Source organism: Musca autumnalis, unplaced genomic scaffold (assembly GCF_047663935.1).
Source record: "Musca autumnalis isolate F117 unplaced genomic scaffold, ASM4766393v1 scaffold_1, whole genome shotgun sequence".
In the NCBI taxonomy this organism is placed as follows: Eukaryota; Metazoa; Arthropoda; class Insecta; order Diptera; family Muscidae; genus Musca; species Musca autumnalis.
This window is the reverse complement of record NW_027411644.1, coordinates 102,119,085-102,140,599: the sequence shown is the minus strand read 5'-3', so window position 1 is coordinate 102,140,599 and position 21,515 is coordinate 102,119,085. Positions and strand designations below refer to the sequence as shown.

General features: G+C 36.2%; 1 protein-coding gene across 1 annotated transcript; it reads left to right on the top strand.

Moving 5' to 3' along the window:
- The first annotated feature begins 4,371 nt into the window (after nt 1-4,371).
- On the top strand, nt 4,372-15,972 carry LOC141403718 (uncharacterized). Its single transcript, XM_073986568.1, has 3 exons — nt 4,372-5,163; nt 15,142-15,508; nt 15,629-15,972. Exons 1-3 carry the CDS (start codon nt 4,465-4,467, stop codon nt 15,814-15,816), a joined length of 1,254 nt encoding a protein of 417 aa, XP_073842669.1. The 5' UTR covers nt 4,372-4,464; the 3' UTR covers nt 15,817-15,972.
- The last annotated feature ends 5,543 nt before the right edge of the window (nt 15,973-21,515 follow it).

Here is a 21,515-nt window from a genome sequence, read left to right as displayed (position 1 = left end):
TAAATTACAGTTTAAGAGTCCGTTGGAGAATGTTCAATATCGATGGCGAAGCTGCCCCATGGGTGGGGAGGCTTCGCCACTTTTTACACATTTTGTAAATTCTTAAAAATAATATTTTAAAAACAATATTATAACCATTTATATATCGAAACTTATAGTCAAGATATGCTAATATTTGTACCCACAATAATATTTGAAAAAACTTTAACGGTGTCGGTATGAGAACATTTTGAACAAAAACGTGGCGAAGGCGCCCCATGTTACCATACACTTTCATACGGGCAAAATGTGCCTCATCGAAATAATGGTTGTAGACCCCAAGTATGTTTGGACGAAATGTGTTTCAGACAATTTGGAGTCGATTGAGCAATGTCGCTTTGCTTTAGCTACTTGTATTCACTGCCCTCCATACGACGGTATAAGTTTCATCAGGGGCAAGTCCATACTTCCTGAGAAAATAGCCTGAAAGTTGCAAAAAAAAACCTATGACACCGTGTGAGGAGGTTGGAGGGCAAAATAACTCTCGAACAGGTCTGCCGATTCGGTCCAAAAATTGGCCTTAGTAATATTTTGTCCAAAACTTAGTTTAAGTTCGAAGATAAGCCATATCGGTCCACTCCTTCAGGTACCTCCCCCACAAAAGTTCAAAAATGTTCGGAAAAATTGTGCGTACGATAACTCTTGAAGAGAGTGGCCGAATTGGACCATACTTTACACATCCTAATATATCTACTAGATATAGATCAGGTTCAAATATGGACTATATTTGTCCACTCCATCCGGTACCTCCCACACAAAATTTCGGATACATGTTCACTTTAAGACCTGCATTCGAATCACTTTGATTTTTGTTGAAGCAACTTGCATTCGCTGCCTCAATTGCGATGGTAAAAGTTTCAGGGGCAAGTCCATACTTATTGAGCAAACAGTCCGAAGGGTGTAAAAACCCCCTATGGCACCATATGTAGTGGCTGGAGATCCACTTCCATAATGGTCAATGACGATCCATTCCTTTTTGTATCTCCTCCGCAAAACGTTTGATCTTTAATCATAATCAACATTTTTGTCGGTTCAAACGCCCAAAATTTTTAAAACCCCCTAAATACATACGTTTTTTGGGAAAAAAAGTTTCAATATATTCAGGCTGAGGGTATATCTCTGTCGGCAAAGCCGACTGATACTTTTTTACTTGTTTTTGGTCCATTTTACCCGCTAAATATTTCACGATCATCACCAATAAGAATAGGGATCTATTCTGATCCGAACCCGACCTCCATACAAAATTTCGTGACAATTGGTCCATAATTGCGGCCTGGAGCGTGTTTACAATTTATAATGGACAGACGGATGGACAGACGGACGGACACACATCTCAAAATCGCTTTATCTCGTCGAGATATGAAGATTGGTATACTACATTGGGGGTCTCCGACGAATATTTCGCGGTGTTACATGAATTTTTACCAAAACAAACTTATAATACCCTTTTCCACATTGTGGTATAGGGTATAATAAGGTTCCGCACAAACCACATTGAAGAAAAATTTTGACAAAATTCTATAATATGAAAAAATGTCTCCAAAAATTAATAACGACTAAAACAACCCAGCCAAATGTTCGATACCAAGGAAGCTATTTACTCATGGGTACGAGTGATGTGGTATGTCATATTTTTATCATTTTCAACCATGAATTTTATATGAGCGTGATGCTATTTTTACATTTACGAAATCCACTCGATTTCAACTGTCAATTCCATTGCACAAACGTCAAATGAAATCTCATCTGAAATCTATTGGATTTCATTTGACGTTTAACCAATGGAATTGACAGTTGAAATCGAGTGGATTTCGTAAATGTAAACCACGCATGACCCCCAAAAGATGACATTCATTTTTGGATCCTATGCATGTCATTTTAACTAATGCATTGACATGTCATTTTCACCAATGCTTTGGCATGAAATGTTCATGTCTTGTTTGGAAAATGAAAACTGCTGTTTTTAAATATGATTTTCATGACAAACAAAACTCTTTATTAATTCAAACGAATACATGAAATAATTACAACTAATTTATCAATTGCAATTTATCACCGTCGCTGTACCGCAACAGAGTTTACTTCCTCCGCTCTCCGAATTTTAATTTTGTTTCATTCTACAAAATGTTTTTTCTATTATCTTCCCAACACCAGTTCAGATTTCGACATGCACTCCAACTGCACTCCCCTACGAATTTCTTGTTCGTAAATTTCAATTTTATAACAACATTTTGGAAATTTATATTCTTATATTTCGGGAAAAATATGATATCGCTACGTAGGGATCGACTTGCTTATTAGGGACCTCTCGAGAATCAAATGTAACTAAAGGCGAGGGGAGACTTTTTCAGGAAAATATCATTTATGCGTTATTATTTTTTTAAGTTATAACATTTTCTTTCCAAAAGTCGTTTCTTCTTTCTTTTCAGATTCTTGTTCCTTTTCTTTTCGGACTTTTTGTTCAAATTTCGGGAAGCGAGATTTGATTGATTTCATTCTATGTCAGATTTAGAGCAGATAAGGGAACTTTTATAACACCGATTCTATTTTTAGCTCGATGCTAAACGAACGTTTCGAGCGTATGATATACAGGAAATATAAGAAAACATTACGACCAGAGTTTTAAAAACTTTGCACGTCACTTCGAGCCTCCGATAACTTTAAGCATATTGTAAAGAATATTGTAAACATATTTAGATAAATACAAGAAAATATGCAGGAGTGTAAATAAAAAACACAAACATCATCTTTATTGGATCGATGGAATAGGTTCAAATGCTGATGAAATGATCGGATCTTTCACGACTTCGTTTGAACCAATTCAAAAGATGACATGAAATCACGTCATTGCATAGAACCCATTCTTTTAAATTTCGCTGGAAACTTTTATTCCATTTAGATATTAAAAATCGGAACAAACTACTTTTAATTTGTATGATATATGAAATAATGTAATATAAAATTATATATAATACATAATACGATGATAAAATTAGTGAGAAACAAACGATTATGTCATTCTGGTTATGTCGTGTGCCCCTATGGCTTGTTTTCAGTTAAATATATTGTAACAGTGACTTCAACAAATTGCCAAAGGTTCTGAAAAATAAAAACTTTAAAAGCTTTTTGTGCGGAAGTTTTCTTGTTATTGAATCACTTTATAATTACGATTTTATGTAATCTTAGGTAAAAACTCATCAAAATATCATACAGGGGTATGAGGTCGTAAAAAGTCATAACCCAAACCTCCATATAACAGTACAGACCGAATTAGCTGCAACTTGGCATTCGGGGTTCCTGCTGGTCAAAAAACTGATCAAACAAAAATTGTGAACATTAGTCCATGTTTTGGAATAGCTACTATATAACGGCACATTCCTATTTAATGTATTTTGAAGTTTTAGTCGCATTTGCCGAAGAGCGAATTAAGTGATCAAATCTCTGTAAAAATTTCGGACATAAGACTATGTTTTTGTATAACCCGTTTAAAACACTACCACTTTTAAAGATTAAATCTGCATTATCTATCTGAATATGCTGTAATTTGGAATTTATGGTTCAAAATAGTCAAAAAAACTTCTCCACCAAAAATTATATAGGCCTACATGTGTGCACGTCTTGGTTCTAGATGACCAAATTGGTTAAAATTCTTAATTAGGATTCCTAGTGGCCAGAAAACTAATATGGAATAATTCAGAATATTTCATGTTATCCCGGCCGAAGTTAATGCTTTTAATTCTTTTACTTATTTTTTGTCGACGTTGGTTCTCGAATTCACAACCCTCTGTTTGCAGTTGTAAGCATAATTTTTTCCATTATGAATTTTTCACCGCTTTATTTCCTTTCTGGTTTATATTAACTCAGAATAAAATTAAAAACACAATTTCGTAAAACGAGTTATATATTTTAAAAAACAAATCTTAGAGTGTCCAGAAAAGTATTTTCTTTTCATGGCAAATAACTTTTATTTTTCCTGCTAAATAAATCCTAATTTGAAGTTAAACTACAGTAACCCTAGTAACCCTACCAACCAGGGGTTACAATAGGGATTAATTATTTTATATGTAGGTATAAATTTGTTCGTTTAAACAGTTTTTGCATCAGTTTGTACCATACGTGTGGACCGAAGAAGATAAAATGTTTATCTATTTTATAGTTTTATTTTTCACTCTCATATCTTTGCAGCTTTGTGTAGCCATTTTTATTACATTCTAAATTAAAACAGTTGTGTGAGCAAATAGATCTCAACTGTTGAACAGCAATTAAAATGTTTGAGAAGTGTTTTCACTTTAGGTCCATTATTAATTCTTTTGGGTTTATTCCATGCAACGACAGTTAAAATTAGTAGTTCAACAGAATTCCAGCCGAAAGGTTTATTCGTACAAAATAACGGGTGGTGAACGCAAATTCCTACACAAAACGAAAATGGTTAACATGGTCGGTGATGAAAGTGAAAATGGCTCAAATCAGCCGGAATGGCTAACTGCAGAATTATTTCGCGAATTACTTGAAAAAGACTTTCCCAATTTCCATAAAGTCTCTCAATTTCACATTAAACCTGCTGTGGCAGCTGGCGAAAATTATATGACTGTCTTGTTGAGGGTTACTATTAAGGTCGAAATGTCTGACAGCAGTATCAATACCGCATCGTTTATGGTAAAAGTTCAACCCCATGTTGAAAGGCTACAAGTCATGATTAAGGAATGGCAAATCTTCCGCAAAGAACGCACCGCCTACACAAAATATATACCAAAATTTGAACAATATTATGCTGACGCAGGCTGTCCACTTAAAATTGCACCACGTATTTTGGAACCACACCAGGTGCAGGACATCAAAGATGATCTTCTTATATTGGAAGATTTACGTGTTAGAGGTTTTAAAAATTTCAATCGCCAACTGGGTTTAGACTTGATCCACACTAAGGCTGTATTACGGAAATTAGCTCAATTCCATGCTGCCTCAGCTCAGTATGCACTCGAAGAGGAGGATTTTCCTGCAATGTACGATCAATGTTTTACAGCAAAAAAAGATCTCTTCACAGACCATCGTCTACGTATTGGGAAAATATTTCGGGAGAATTTACAGTTTTATGGTGAAGCAGAATATTTGGAAGAGAAGTTGGTAAGTCCTAAAATATATCGGCAAATGAGTTTTACATTAACCCTTTCAGTTTCAAAAATAATTTCTAACCATGTAAAAACATTGCAAAATGTTTATAAATAAAAATCAAATGTCGTTCGGTGGTAATGGCATCAGTTTAGAACGGCTGGACCAGTTTGGATAATTATTTTTTTGAAATGTTCGCCATAAGCCTACTTAGGTTTTTATGCAGAGAAAGTTTGACCACACCCGCTATTACGCCCACACGCAGAGAAAAAAATATGATTGATCCAACAATATTCGAAGAGCAAAATATGTATTGTAAAGATATTGTTAAATTCCAAATGTAGTATTGTGATTCCTACAATTGTGTTTTGTTAAATCCAAAAATTGTTTTTGTCAACTGGACAATAGTTCTCTCTTTTCTTCGACAATTTTTTCTCTTCTCTCGCTATTCGATGCCGTGTTGAAAAAAACAATTATGGTGAGTTTTGTTTGTCTTTGTTTTTGTGTGTATGTATACCAACAAGGAGACTCTTGTTTTTATTTGTTTCTGTTTTGTTTCATTCTTCTATCTTCATTGTGCTTTGAGGTTTGGTGTTATACCGGAGTTTGTTATGGTGTTTAATTATTCCTTATGTTGTGGTGGGTGCTTGTTGCTTTTTGTTTGTCTTTGTTGTCAGCCAATGCAGCAAACCATGTATTGTGTTCATCAATGATTGCAATATTATATGCGACATTTATATCCAAGTTATGCGAAAAGTGTATATGAGAAGTATATACACTCAAATGAAAAATTTCTGGGCTGGTTTTCTGGGTTTACAATACTTTTTGTAAACAAAATTAGATTATGATAGTTCCTACAATCGGTATTGTTAACGATTTTTACAATATTGCGGAAATTCGAAAGTTGTTTTTGTTTTCTATGTTTGGAACAAAAGATGGTATTTTTGGATTTGGATTACAATGTTTGAACAAAACAAATACATTTTTGGAACCAAAACAGATATTTTTGTTCCAACAAAAGCGAAAAATATTATTTCTCTGCGTGCACTTTTTTAATTTTCAATATTAATCTTTCCACAAATATAATTGAAACGATTTTCTTGAAATTGTCAGGGCATGTACAGTGAAAATGGTCTACAAATTTAGTTTCGGAGGGGGCGGGGAACTTATTTCTTAAAAATGCTATATTTACAATAATTACGAATGTATCGGCTTGAAATTAATTTGCGAGACAATTATGGTTATGTCTCCGACCTTACTTACTTTGTTTAGGACACAAAGGCTTGACCACGCCCACTTTTTAAAATATGTTACATCTACAAAACTAAAAACAAAAACAACAAACATTGTTCCACAACATCCCATACGGGACAAGGGAGACTTCTCTCATATCAATGAGTGCACCCCGATTCAAATTAGCTCAATGATAAGGGACCTACAGTTTATCGCCGAGTCCGAACGGCGTGTCTTAAGACACCACTTGTGGAGAAGTTTTTCAAGGCTGAAATATTGAGGAAATGTCGCCAACATTACTGAGGGGTATTTTGCCACCGTTGAAAAATGTTTGATGTTGCCTGGCCGGGGAATCGAACCACCGACCTTCTTCGTGCAAGGCGGGCGTGCATAACATTGCACCACGGTGGCACATCTACAAAACTACTGAACTGATTTTCCTGAAATTTTCAGGAAACGTACAGGGATGGCCCCCGGTGAAAATAAAATGCATATTTTCTTGAATTTCGAAAGGGCGGTTTACTTCCCTTTGTCATATTTAAAGAAACGCCACATCTTTATGTATAAAAATCAAATGCCGTCGTAACCCAACTTAGGTTTTTATGGAAACTACTGAAACTAATTTCATGCAATTTTCAACAAATGTTCAGGAAAGTCCCGTGGTCCAAAATGCTATATATTTGTAGACGAATTTCGTTGGCCTGTTGTTTAAAAATCGCTATATTTGATAAACTTATGAGTGCATCGGCTTGCAAATTAATTTTCGAGACAACAGTGGTTGCGCCCCCGATCAAGAAAAACGATATATTTACAAATTTCCTTAAATGGTGAGGTTCAACGATCCATCAGCCATAAAAAACTGAAACATATAAGTCTCAATAAGCGGGAGGATTCGACTTAACCATATTTTTAACTTTAAGATCGCTTTAGGATAAAGACAGGGGACATAGACGATAATAAATCCTAAACAGCATCAATAGGCGAAAAATCCCACAAAGTCCGTAAGAGAAAAGAAAGGTTACAGACAAAATCTGTTGATAAATTTAAAATTCTCCTCGGTTTGACAATGGACCGAAGCAGTGTCATTAATGTTTAAAACTCGGTTTATAAAGTTGGTTGATCAATGTTTTATGTTTGTTTTTTCAAAAAAGATCCCTGATGATGACCGTCGAAGACGGCCGAAATATTGGAAATAAATAATTAAAAATAAAACAAAATTTCGTTGTTTTATTTCAAGGATCTATAGCCGAACTAAAATCACAAGAAGAAATATTAAACATCAAAGGTCAACAATAAACAAAAAAACAGAATTTACAAATAATGTTTGTTGTGCTTATGGGGTGCCGAGGCAAATTAACTACCTCAAAATCATAAGTACCAACTTCCACAGTTCCGAGTTCTATGGACGTTGAATAGGCTGCCTCCTCTTTTGGTACTAAAGTGTTCGGAGAGATTCTTTCGTATATTAACTGCATGATGACTGGTTTCAGTTTATGCCATCTTGCAAATCCGAATGATTTTTGTGGAAATACCAATTTCTCGCTCGCAATGAAAATTCCAATTGCTGTGATTTAAGTAGTCCATAAGTAGTTTTATGCGGTACTAGTACACAATTGACCACTAAGTAATGCGAAGGGAACCAATTGACACCTTTTTATCCCCATGTAAACGACGAGACGTCAGTTGCGATTATTCACTCTTAAATTAAATCCACCACTTTTTTACTTAAACGACGATTTGTATAAATAATTCACACTTGTATTTTCTTAATAACTTACATATAAATGCAGCATCCAATAACAGAAGCTAGTGCTGATGGACTGAACATATAGGTACATATAGGTACGAATATTCACATTGTTCTGGTATAAAAAAGGAATACGAAGGAAATATACAATTTGCCATCTTCTTCTCTCTACCCACTACCAATGAAAATTCCAATTGTCACAATTAGTCCAAAAATAATTCTGGGCCGAACTAGTACCAAATCGTCACAAAGTAATGTGAAGGGAACCAATTGACACCTTTTTATCCTCAAGTAAACGACGAGGCGTCAGTTGCGACTATTTACTCTTACATTAAATGCACCACTTTTTTGAATAACATACTGGTATATGACTGTAAACTTGGAGCTAGTACAATACTATCTACAGGTAATGAATAAAAAGTCAATTGGTTACCTTCTATGACATCCCCATGTTAAAGTTTACAGTTGATTGCACTCTGAGGGGTCTAAAGTGGAACTAGTTACTGTAGCCCTAAGAATCGACGAGTTACCGATGTCGAACTAGTTCATTTTGCAAGCGGGTTCAGACATGGAATACTGTTGAACGTATAGGACTGTCGAGGGCTGATTTATAATCGAAACAAGTAAAAAAGTGTCAGTCGGCTTTGCCGACAGATATATACCCTCAGCCAAAGTGAAGCGAAACTTTTACCTCCGGACAGATCGAATGTATTTCACAAATGTTGAACTTTTGTAGGGCAGGTACTCTTAGGGAGGACCTATATTGGCCATTTTAGAAGTTTAACTAAATTTTGATAAAATATTAGGAGATCCAAAGTGATATATTTTAAATATTGGGGAGAAGTACCGAAAGTTGTGGACCGGTATTGCCCATGTAACTAAGTTTGGATATAATATGACGAAGACCAACTGTTGGACCAAATCGGTTGAACAGTTCAAGAGTTATCGTGTTCTTCGACCGCCACATATGGTGACATAGGGGTTTTTACACCTTTCGGGCTGTTTTCGCAAGAAATATGGACTTACCCCTGAAAAAACTTTTACCGTCGTAATGGTGGTAGCGTATGCAAATAGCTTCAACAAAAATCCAAGTGATTCGATAGCAGGTCTTAAAGTGAACTTATCCGAAATTTTGTGTGAGAGGTACCAGAAGGAGTAGACAAATTTAGTCCATATTCGAACCTGATCTATATCTGGTAGATATATTAGGATGTGCAAAGTATGGATTACATCGGTCACTCCCTTCAAGAGTTATCGTGCGCAACATTTTTCCGAACATTTCTGAAGTTCTGTGAGGGAGGTACCTGAAGGAGTGGACCGATATAGCCCATCTTCGAATTTAAACTATGTTTTGGTAAAATATTACGAAGGCAAAATTTTGGACCGAATCGACAGATCCGTTCGAGAGTTATCTTGCGCTCCTACCACTACACAAGGTGTCATAGGGGCTTTTTGCAACTTTCCGGCCATTTTCTCGGGAAGTATGGACTTGCCCCTGATGAAACTTGTACCTTCGTATAGGGAACAGTGAATACAAGATGTTGCAACAAAAACCAAGGCAATTCGAGAGCAGGTCCTAAACTGAACTTTTCCGAAATTTTGTGTGGGAGGTACTCGAAGGAGTTTACCGATTGAGTCCATATTGGAACCTCATCTAAATCTGGTAGAAATTTCATAATGTGCAAAGGATGGACCAAATCGGTTGCTCCCTTCAAGAGTTATCGTACGCACAAATTTTCCGAACATTTTCGAACATTTGTGGGGGAGGTACCGGAAGGAGTGGACCGATATAATCCATCTTTGAACTTGAACTAAGTTTGTACAAAATATTACGAAAGCCAAATTTTGGACCGAATCGGCAGATCCGTTCAAAAGTTATCTTGCGCTCCTACCACTACACAAGGTGTCATAGGGGCTTTTTGCAACTTTCAGGCTATTTTCTCAGGAAGTACGGACTTGCCCCCAATGAGACTTACAGCGTCGTATAGAGGACAGCGAATACAACTTGCGTAAACAAAAATCAATGCGATTCGAGACCAGGTCCTAAACTGAACTTTTCCGAAATTTTGTGTGGGAGGTACCCGAAGGAGTGGACCGATTGAGTCCATATTGGAACCTCATCTAAGTTTGGTAGAAATTACACGATGTGCAAAGTATGGACCAAATCGGTTGTTCCCTACAAGAGTTATCGTGCGCACAAGTTTTGCGACAATTTTTGAACATTTGTGGGGGAGGTACCTGAAGGAGTGGACCTATATGGCCCATCTTCGAACTTAAATCGAATCTGGACAAAATATTTCGATACCCAAAATTTGAACCGAATCGATTGATCCGTTCGAGAGTTATCGTGCGCACCAGCCAGCCAGACAGACAGAGAGACGGACAGACAGACAGACGGACGGACATTGCTAGATCTACTCAAAATTGTCTGAAACGAATATCGTACAAACATACTTGGGGTCTAAAACCATTATTTCGATGAGGCACATTTTTGGTCGTATCAAAGTGTAAATACCCTCTTTAGCCTAAAGGCTGAGGGTATAAAAATGGTAAGTGTAGATCTGCATATATAGACCAGTCAAAATTGACATTGTTCTTTTCCGGGATTTTCCGCAAGGTAAATATCTGGTCAATGGCGTGATCAATAGGAAGTCTTGAAGAACGCTCTTAGTTCAGTCGGCACCGAGGTGGATGCGAAGGTCCATGTCAGGGCTGAGAAAAATGGAGAGAGAGGGAAATTTAAGGGAGAATTACTATTTATTTTTTCTTGATGTTTCATCACTTATTTCAAAATTTTTTAAACATTAATGCTGTCTAAAGTCGTCCACAATTCAAATTATTAAAAAATATAAATAAAAAAATGCATAAATGTTTAAATATTCATGGTTCACAAAAATTAAGAGTACCTTTTTAACAATTTGACTGTGTGCTAGTACACAAGCCCTGCTCCATGTTTATACGGGTTTGGCTCATGGCAGTTTCTGATAACTACTGCGCGTCAACCCTCACATGTCTCTCTGTTTGCATAGACAACCAACTTCACTTCGGACTGTACTGATACACTTACTCGACTCAACAGGAGGATGTGCTTGTACCAAAGCCATCAGTTTGATGTTTCACTCATTGGTAGGATTATTGGACTTCATTCTAGCTCCTGCACATTTTAATTTGTATACCCTACACCACTATGTGGGGAGGGTATTATAAGTTGGTTTTGGCCAAAAAGTTTGCAACGCATCGAAATGATGGTCGTAGACCCATACTTATATATACCCAAATTAATGTCTTGATGAGCTGAGTCGCTGTGGCTATATGTGTCCTTCCGTCCGTCTGTAACACCTTTGTAACGTAGGTTGTCGTAGGTGGTCAAACAACGAAGATATCGCAATAGCCGCTAATAGAACACAACTTTTCATTTTTGCGATTTTAATAATAATGACGAATATCACAGACCTTCCAAAAACATAGTCTGACTATGAAAATCCCATCTGTACAACGATGTAAAGCAGTAGGTGGCCAAATAACGGAGATATCGCAACAGTCGGTAATACATCCAATTTTTTATTTTTTTTTGTAATCACGCTACGTCGCAATTTTGATTGGATCGTCACAAAATTTTGGGTGTTAATGGGGGTTCCCCAGAGGAAAAAACCTATTGATTTTGTTAATGGTCCGATATTATTCAGGGGTCGGAATGTGAAAAAAACTTATTTGGAGAAAAGGCAACGTTTTATTTCAAAGCAAATATCTCTCTTCTGTAAGAGGTATATCGAAAGCAAAACCTGGCTAGGAAAGTAGAAAATATCACCTTTACAACGATGTGAAGTAGGTTGTCATAGGTGGTCAAACAACAGAGATATCGCAATAGTCGGTAATGTATCCATTTTTCCATTTTTTGTGCAATCACACTACAGGTCGGAATTTTGATCGGATCCTCACGAAATTTTGGGGGTTGAGGGGGGTCTCACAGAGAAAGAACCCTATTGATGGTTGGCATACATCCCACTTTTCCATTTTTTATTTGAGTTGTACTGACGATACACTTAAATGCGTTTCAACAAAAGGCGCTAAGCTATCCCAATTTAAATGTTTTGAATTTTACCAGTCAAAAGCTTATGCACAGGGGTAGTGGTGTAGGGTATCACATAGTCGGCCCCGACCCGACTATAGCCTTGGCTCACTTATTTTTACACTACCGCTTTTCCATTTCTCTCTTTTTGCTGCGGAAAAAAGTTTCTCCTTTTCTCCCTCTACATCTATCGTTAAGTAATTGTGTAAGTTGAGTGGAATATGATGTGACTATCTGTTGTGACTGCAGCTTACCGACGCATAGTGGTGATTCCTGGCCAAAATCCCATGTTTTTTCTATATGGGTTTCGATAGTAAACATATTGGAACTAAGAAACCAAAAAATTAGTTTCAAATATTGGAACGTGTTGCGTGTTCCTGAAGACGACCATTTTTCGCAATTTTGGAAAATATGGCATTTTTGCAAATTTCTGGAGAAGGAAATATCTATTTCTCGGCAACTATAATGGATATTGTGTTCACTGTTTTTTTTATACCCTCCACCATAGTATGGAGGGTATATTAAGTTTGTTTTTCCGTTTGTAACGCATTGAAATACTCATTTGCGACCCTATAAAGTATATAAATTCTTGATCAGGGTAAAATTCTGAGTCGATCTGTGCACGTCCGTCCGTCCGTCCGTCCGTCTGTGGTAATCACTCTAGCATCCACAAAAATGGAGATAGAACGCTGAAATTTTGGAAAAATGCGTCTTTTGTTTGCAGGAAGGTCAAGTTCGATGATGGGCTATATCGGTCCACGTTTTGGTATAGCCCCCATATAACGGTACCCCCCGATTTACGGTATTTTGCCGTTTTTAGCTAAATTTTCAGACCGATTTAGCTATAATTTGACATTTAGGGTTCTTAAGTGTCAATTAACGTATATAACAAAAGTTGTGGGCATAGGTCCACGTTTTGGTATAGCCCCCATATAACGGTACCCCCGATTTACGGTATTTTGACGTTTTTAGCTACATTTTCAGACCAATGTAGCTATAATTTGACATTTAGGGTTCTTAAGTGTCAATAAACTTATATAACAAAAGTTGTGGACATAGGTCCACGTTTTGGTATAGCCCCCATATAACGGTACCGCCCGATTTCAGGTATTTTGACGATTTAAGTCGCATTTCTAGACCGAATTAGCTATAATTTGATATTTAGGGTTCTTAGTGACCAAAAAACTTATATTCGAAATAATTATGAACGTAGGTCCATGTTTTGGTATAGCCCCATATAACGGTACCTCGGTATAACGGATTTCTGTATCCCCATATAATGGATTTTCGGTATTTTGAGAATTTTACCTACAAGTTCTAACCGAATTATCTGTAATTTGGACATTTGACATTTGTAATTCTTAGTGGTCACCACACCTCTCCACCAAATTTGTCAAGAAAGGTCGATGTATTGATAAAGCCCCCATATAAAAGTACCTCCCGATTTTCAGTAATTTGATGATTTTAGCTACAATATTAAACCGAACTAGCAGTAATTTGACATTTGAAGTTCTTAGTGGTCACAACACCTCTCCATAAAAAATTGTCAACATAGGTCCATGTTATGATATAGCTCCCATATAACGGTACCTCCCAATTTTCAGTAATTGGCAATTTTAGCTATAATTTTTAACCGAACTAACTGTAATTTGACATTTGAAGGTTGTAGTGGTCACCACACATCTGCATCAACAATTTTCAACATAGCCCCAATATAACGATACTTCCCGATTTTCGGTACTTTGAGGATTTTACTTAAAATGTTTAACCACGTAGGTCCATGTTTTTGTATAGCCCCAAAACAAACCTCTTGATTTTCCGTACCTTAGCTTTATTTTTTGGACGAACTTTCTTTAATTTGAAATTTAAGAGCCAACAAAAACTGTTCATTTAATTTCATATTTTCGTATAGCCCACATACCTCCGAACTAGCTGTTAATGACATTTGAAGTTTCCACGTTATGTACCGATTTTCGGTATTTTGAGGATTCTAGCTACAATTTTTAACCGAATTAGGAGTTATTTGACATTAAAGACTCCCATCAAAAACTGTCAACATAGGTCCATGTTTTATTTTAACCCCTATATAACGGTACCCCCAATTTCTCGCCCACCAAAAATTGTCAACATACATAGTTAGATATAGGCACCATAAAAAAGGGCCTCCCGAATGAAGCATTTTATGTACATTATCTGACATTTTAACGTGCCCACTTAAAGTTGGGGACAGAAATGAAAACTAATTATTCCATTTTAGTTCAGAATATTTTATGGTGGAGGGTATGAAAAGTTCGGCCCGGCCGAACTTAACGCTTTTTTACTTGTTTTTTTTTTTTTTTTTTTTTTGTTAGGTAGGTAGGATTGAAGCCTTTAAGAAAAGCTTCAATAAATTACCGTAGCATACACGAAGTGAGATATTTTATTTTTCCTCAGGTACTAAATTTTAGTGAAATTCCAAATTTAGTGGACCAGAATTGATATTTGGTATTTAGTTTTAGCCAAGGCTGCGAAATATTCCTACAGAGGATTGTTGGGTACCTAAATTTCTCGACCAAATTGGCTGCATTTTTGCATTGAGGATTCCTAGTAGACAAAAAACTTTTCTGATAAGAAATACGGGCATAGGTCCACGTTTTGATTTTTTAGGTTTTAGCTACATTATCCATCCGAAATGACTGAAATTTGGTGCAGAGTCTAGATATATTTTGTGTACATCCGCAAATATGTGCCCACAATAGGTAGGGCCCGTGAATTTTTTAGAATACTAAAACTATTCCGTAGATTAGAAAGCGGGATGCTCTTTTTTGCTAGTGCTTTTTGGGCTACAAAATTTCGACTTAGTCCCTCAGTCACCTGTTGTATGGATATGGTGATTCAACTCTTCTCCACTTCTGCATTATTTAATTCATAATTTCCGCATTATTTTTCTTATTTTTTCTTTCAGAAAATCTATGCTGAAACCAAATCCGATCCATTCCAAATGAAATCCGAAAGAGATCCCGAAGAATTTAATGTTCTAAATCATGGAGACTTATGGGTTAACAATATCATGTTCCAGTACAATGAGGATGGTTCACTAAAAGAGACATACTTTATTGATTTCCAAATGGCACGCTATGGACCACCTGCTCAAGATTTATTATATTTCATATTTTCATCAACTAGCATTGAAATTAAATTGAAACATTTCGACTATTTTATTTCATATTATCACCGGAAGTTAATAGAAAATTTGAACTTGCTGAAATACAAAGGAAAAATGCCGAAATTAAAGGATATACAAATGGCTTTGTTTAAACATGATTATTGGGGTAAGTTTTATATTTTGGGGGTTAAAAAAACAACAACAATGACAAACGACATTGAAATCATGTGTAATTATTCGTGTCATTTGCTATTTATGAGCCATGTATTATTTTTTTTTATTTTAGCCTACACCACGGTCAGTACCTTGATGCCAATTGTTCTTTGTGAAGCTCGAGATGATGCCAATGTGGACAATTTGCTTGGTGAGAATGGAGATGATTTTCGACGTGCCATGTATCGTGGTCCAAATTATGTAAAATCGATGGAGGTTTTACTACCTTGGCTTGATAACAGAGGAGCTTTTGATTTATGATCTACCTATGGCTAATTATTATGTACTTACTTATTATTTTATGTAATTATACACAAATATGTATATTTTGAAAAAATAAACATTAAAACAACTAAGGAAAGTCTATAATCGGGGCTGAGCCGATTATGTGATGCCTTACCCCACTACCCGTGTAAATCAGCCTTTCACGAATCAACAATTAATTTAAGAAGATCCTAAAGTTATTCGCCACACTAGTGATTTCGCGCTACATAAAGCAACATTTACCTTTATTTTGAATACAAAAATGAATGTATCTCATTTCGTGATTTCAGCGAAATCAACATCAAACCAACCAACATTTGTAAGTCCCAATTTACATTAAGCGAGTTTACTTGCGGCAATTGTCAGTTTGTGGGTGAGAGAGGGTGTTGAGAGGCAAAGGGTTACCATATACCTCACCTCTCTCTCCATCAAACTGACAATTGCCGCAAGTAAACTCGCCTAATGTAAATTGGGACTAAGCAAGGTGAAAAAATTAAATTGCTTTGTTACAATGCACTATGGGCCCAATGACAGGTTTGTAAGGCAAAAAGTCACGTTTTCATGTCACATATTTGAATAAAATAGTAACGGGATTAGATTCCTGACACTTTGGACGCCAAAAAACAAAAACAACGCTTCATGATGGCATACCGGACTGTCAAAGATAGTACATCTTATATTGTAAAATGTTATAAAATTCAATCGCAAGTAGTACAAAATTGTTTCGCTCGACAATTAAACGACGTTAACATAATTAAAGGTATGCTAGCTAAGATTGTAATTAAGATTTAAAAATGTAAGATGCGATAATGCATTTTTTGTGTAGTTTGTATTGTAGTTTATATGCTTTTTGGAATAGAACTCTCGATATCGCGACGTATCCGTATATGTGGCAGAAGGTAATACTGAGTAATACATGTGTACAAAAATTTGTATCCATATGGGCCCAAGAACTTATAGAAAACTGAACTATTTCCCGTCCGAGAAATCGGAACGACATCTGAAAGATTTGGCTTACGAAATTGTTCAGACGTGTCGAAGATCCGACATTTGGTTTGCTGGGCGGTTTCGCTGTTGGTAGCTGTTCATCAGACATATCGGCTGTGGAGTGGCTTCTTTGTCATCGAACTTTTCATTTCTGAAATTAAAATTGTTTTTTTTTTTTGTACAGTTATGAGCTTTATTCTCATTCAACCTGCATGGCATCCACGACAAACGTTTTTTAGTCCAGTCAAAATAGACATTGAAATAGCAAAAATTCCCACACAGCTGAGTTTTGGTGGAGAGCTAGAGTTTGTTATTACAAGCAATGTCCTAAAAGTCTCCATAAATCCCATGTGTGCAAAGTTCAAGTCAAAAGTTATGGATTTTTTAGGTTTTCGGATTCTTTCTTGAAAACGGCGTATCTAATTAAAAAATGACTAAAGCAAACATTGTCTACAAGTTTGGTCTTTATATTTTTTTCCTAGAAGGAATCATAATTTGTAAGCCTACAACTTTCACTTTAGTCCATTTCTGATATGTCTTACCGTTTTTGAGAAAAATAAAAAAACTGAGTAAGGCCACCAAAAAATGACCTTTGACCCTGAATAACTTATTGGTGTTTTACACGATATGTTATTTTACATATGTGTTGTCACTTTGCGTATACATTTTGTATAGAAAAAGTGACAACTCATATCTAAAAAACATATGGGATCGATGGGGACTTTTAAGGCGTTTTAGCGTTTAAAGCTATCCACCAAAATTCAGCTTTGTGGACATTTTTGCTATTTCCCCCTTATACGCTTGTCTATTCTGACTGGACTATTTAGAGCAGCCTTCGGAAGTTATGAGTTTGGCTGTGAACGCCAATACGCCGTGATAACCCTTTTTTCCATATGTCTTTCAGGGACGCGCGTTCAAACCCCAGCCTGGCTCAAGTTATTTATTTGAAAATTATGTTGGTTGTGTGTGTTCGAATCTTCGGCTTTCTTTTTCACGCGCAAACAAATCTTTGGAAATTAATTAAAATTAAAAATGATCTTCGCCACAATACTCACAATTTTCAAATATTCTTTTATATTTATTGTAAATCCGGAATACTCCTAATTACACTTAAAACCCAAAAAATGGGACGAATTTGCGACTATTGCGATATCTCCGTTGTTATATCATCTTCGCCAACCTTCTTTGTACCATTGTAAAGGGGAATACCCCATATAGAAGCGGAGATATTCGCATACGAATAATACGGCAATTATCAGCTGAGCTCATCTAGACATTCATTTTGCTATATGTATGTATGCATATAAAAGTGTAAGTAAGACCGTTATTTTGAAACAAACTTTTGAGACAAAACCAACTTGTACTACCCTCCCCACATAGTACACGGTGCTCTTGAATCAAATTTAAATGGGAAGTTTTTGCAGATACTGAAACTACAATGTTCATAGATGAGAAAAATCAAAAACAAAAAAAAAATCGCTCGAGCGCTCTTTAAATAAATCGCCATTCAAGATGACATTTTTAGGGGTTGTTTAGGTTTTTGCGATTTTGCTTGGAAACCGCAAGTCCTATCAAAATGGGAATAAAGAAAATGTTGTAGCTATCAAAATTCTCTACAAGATTGACATTAATGATATTTTCGTAGGTTTTACAACTTTTGAGATATAGAAGTTGAAATTGGGACAATTCCAATTCAATTCAAGTCTGTATAGTTTCCTTATAAAACAATGTCACTACTGCAATTTCACAACTTAAACTTATATATCTAAGAAAATGGTACAACCTAGGAAAAATAAATAAGGCAGTCTTGTAAAGAATTTTCACAGCTATAAGATTTTCTCAGGTCCCATGCCGATAAGACTTGCCGTATTCAAGCAAACTCGCGAAACCCTAACAAAAAACCCTAAAAATGTAAACTGAGCTTCTTTATCTCAAAAATGGTACAGCCTGAGAACAAATGATAAACGTCACTCCTCTAGAGAATTTCCACATCTACAACATTTTCTTTAGCTCCACTTCGATTGGACTTGCGGTTTCCAAGCAAAATCGTGAAACCCTAAAAATGTGAGTTTTTACCGCGATTTCTATAAAAATCCCTACAGCGATTTTTTCTTGTTTTTGTATTTTTCTCATCTATGAATATCTGTTTCAGAATTCAAAAAACTTTCCCCGGTGTAAGCGGTTTTCATTAAAAGTTAGTTAAGGCGCCCCTTCATGACATTGTTTTATAAGGGGGGGATACAGTCTGTGCATTGTCCCAATTTGATCTTCCATATCTCAATAATGGTAAAACCTAAGAAAATACCGTAAAGATTAATCTTGTAGAGAATTTTCATAGCTACAACATTTTCTTCAGTCTCATTTTGATAGGACTTGCAGTTTGTAGGTAAAATTGTAAAAACCTAAACAACCCTTAAAAATGTCATCTATGAACATTGTAGTTTCAGAATCCGCCAAAACTTCCCAGGTGTAAGCACCTTCCATTTAAATTTGATTCAAGAGCACCATGAGTACTGTAGGGTATAAATAAATTCATTTCCGTGTGTATGACCTTAGTATATGTATTACATTTAATAAAAGTGGGTTTCACTGGGCTGATTAGGTCAATTATTCGATGAAATAAATAAAACTCGGCTTTCCTTTTTCACTTGTAAAAATCATAGGTCGTTAAGCTCGACTATAACAAGAAATTAATTAAAAATTATCTTCGCCCTAATAGGCAAACTTTTCAAACAAATAAAACTAATTTATTTCATGTTCAATTCAAAGTTTCGTTGCCCTTTCTTCAATTCATCAGGATTTTTATACCCTCAGCCTTTAGGCTAAAGAGGGTATTTACACTTTGATACGGCCAAAAATGTGCCTCATCGAAATAATGATTTTAGACCCCAAGTATGTTTGTACGATATCCGTTTCAGACAATTTTGAGTCGATCTAGCAATGTCCGTCCGTCTGTCTGTCTGTCCGTCTGTCTGTCTGTCCGTCTGTCTGTCTGTCTGTCTGGCTGGCTGGTGCGCACGATAACTCTCGAACGGATCAATCGATTCGGTTCAAATTTTGGGTATCGAAATATTTTGTCCAGATTTGATTTAAGTTCGAAGATGGGCCATATCTGTCCACTCCTTCAGGTACCTCCCCCACAAAAGTTCAAAAATGTTCGGAAAAATTGTCCGCACGATAACTCTTAAAGGGAGTAACCGAATTAGTCCATACTTTGCACATCGTGACATTTCTACCAGACATAGATTAGGTTCCAATATGGACCCTATTGGTTTACTCTTTCGGGTACCTCCCACACAAAATTTTGCTTAAGTGCAGTTAAAGGCCTGCTCTCGAATTGCTTTGATTTCTGTTGCAGCCACTTGTATTCACTACCCCAATTACGACGATATAATTTTTTTCAGGAGCATGTCAATATATCCTCAGAAATCAGCACGAAAACTGCAAACAACCCATATAATACCATGTGTCGTAGTTGGAGTGGACGATAACTCTCGAACGGATCAACATATTTGGTTAAAATTTTGGGTCTTTCAATATTTTGTCCAAACTTAGTTTAAATTCGAAGATAGACCATATTGGTCCACTCCTTCCGGTACCTCCCCCACAAAGGTTCAAAATTTTTCGCCAAGATTGTGGGCATGATAACTCTAGGAGGGAATAACCGAATTGAGCCAAACTTTGCTATTGGTAATATTACTTTCAGGCATAGATCGAGTTCTAATATGGACTATATCGGTCCACTCAGTTGAGTACCTCCCACACAAAATTTGGAAAAAGTATAGTTTAACAACTCCTCTCTGATCCTATTAATTTGTGACGCAGCAGGTTGCACTTGCGACCCCTGTTACGACGTTGTAATTTTTTTTCGTGGGAAAGTCCATACTTCCTGAGATAATGACCCAAAAAGTTCCAGAAAATCCTACCGGCACCACCTAAACTGGCTAATGTGTAAAATAACCCTTTAAGAGAGAAATCGATTTAGCTCAAACTTTGTAAATTGAAAAGTAAAATTGTAATATATTTAAATTCAGAAAATTAATAGTCCGGTCAAAATAGACATCCGTATAAGGGGGAAATAGCAAAAATTCCCACAAAGCTGAATTTTGGTGGAGAGCTAGGGTTGGCCAATAGAAGCAACGTCCTAAAAGTCCCCATGGATCCCATGTGTGCAAAACAAGTTATTCGGGGTCAAAGGTCATTTTTGGAGGCATTATTCAGTTTTTTTAATTTTTCTCAAAAACGGTAAGACTTAGCAAAAGCCAGATAAAGTAAAAGTTGTAGATTCAATAATTGTCTACAAGAGTGGTCTTTATGATTCTTAAAAAAGACTTACCATTTTCGAGATATCGCGATCTAAAAGTCAAATAAAAAATTAGCCGCGTAAGTACATTGTGAGGCGAATTGGTTAAAGTAACGACACTATGTGTTAGATACTTCCGTAAGCTTTCAAACGATATCCGCTTTGCAGTAATCGGTTCAGTAGAACCGGGTCTAACCCGGTTTTTAAATTTGGCCTTTCTGGTCGAATAACCGGCGAACTGGATCCGCAACCGTTGAAAATTATACATTTCCGTAATCAGCGCAACAATCCCCAACTTCGGACAAAACTTGAAAAAAATCGGAGAGTTTTCGTTGGGGTCGTTCCCGTTGGGCTTTCGATTATACATGTGGGTTAAATGGGCTATTTTTGCATAAAATTACTCTAA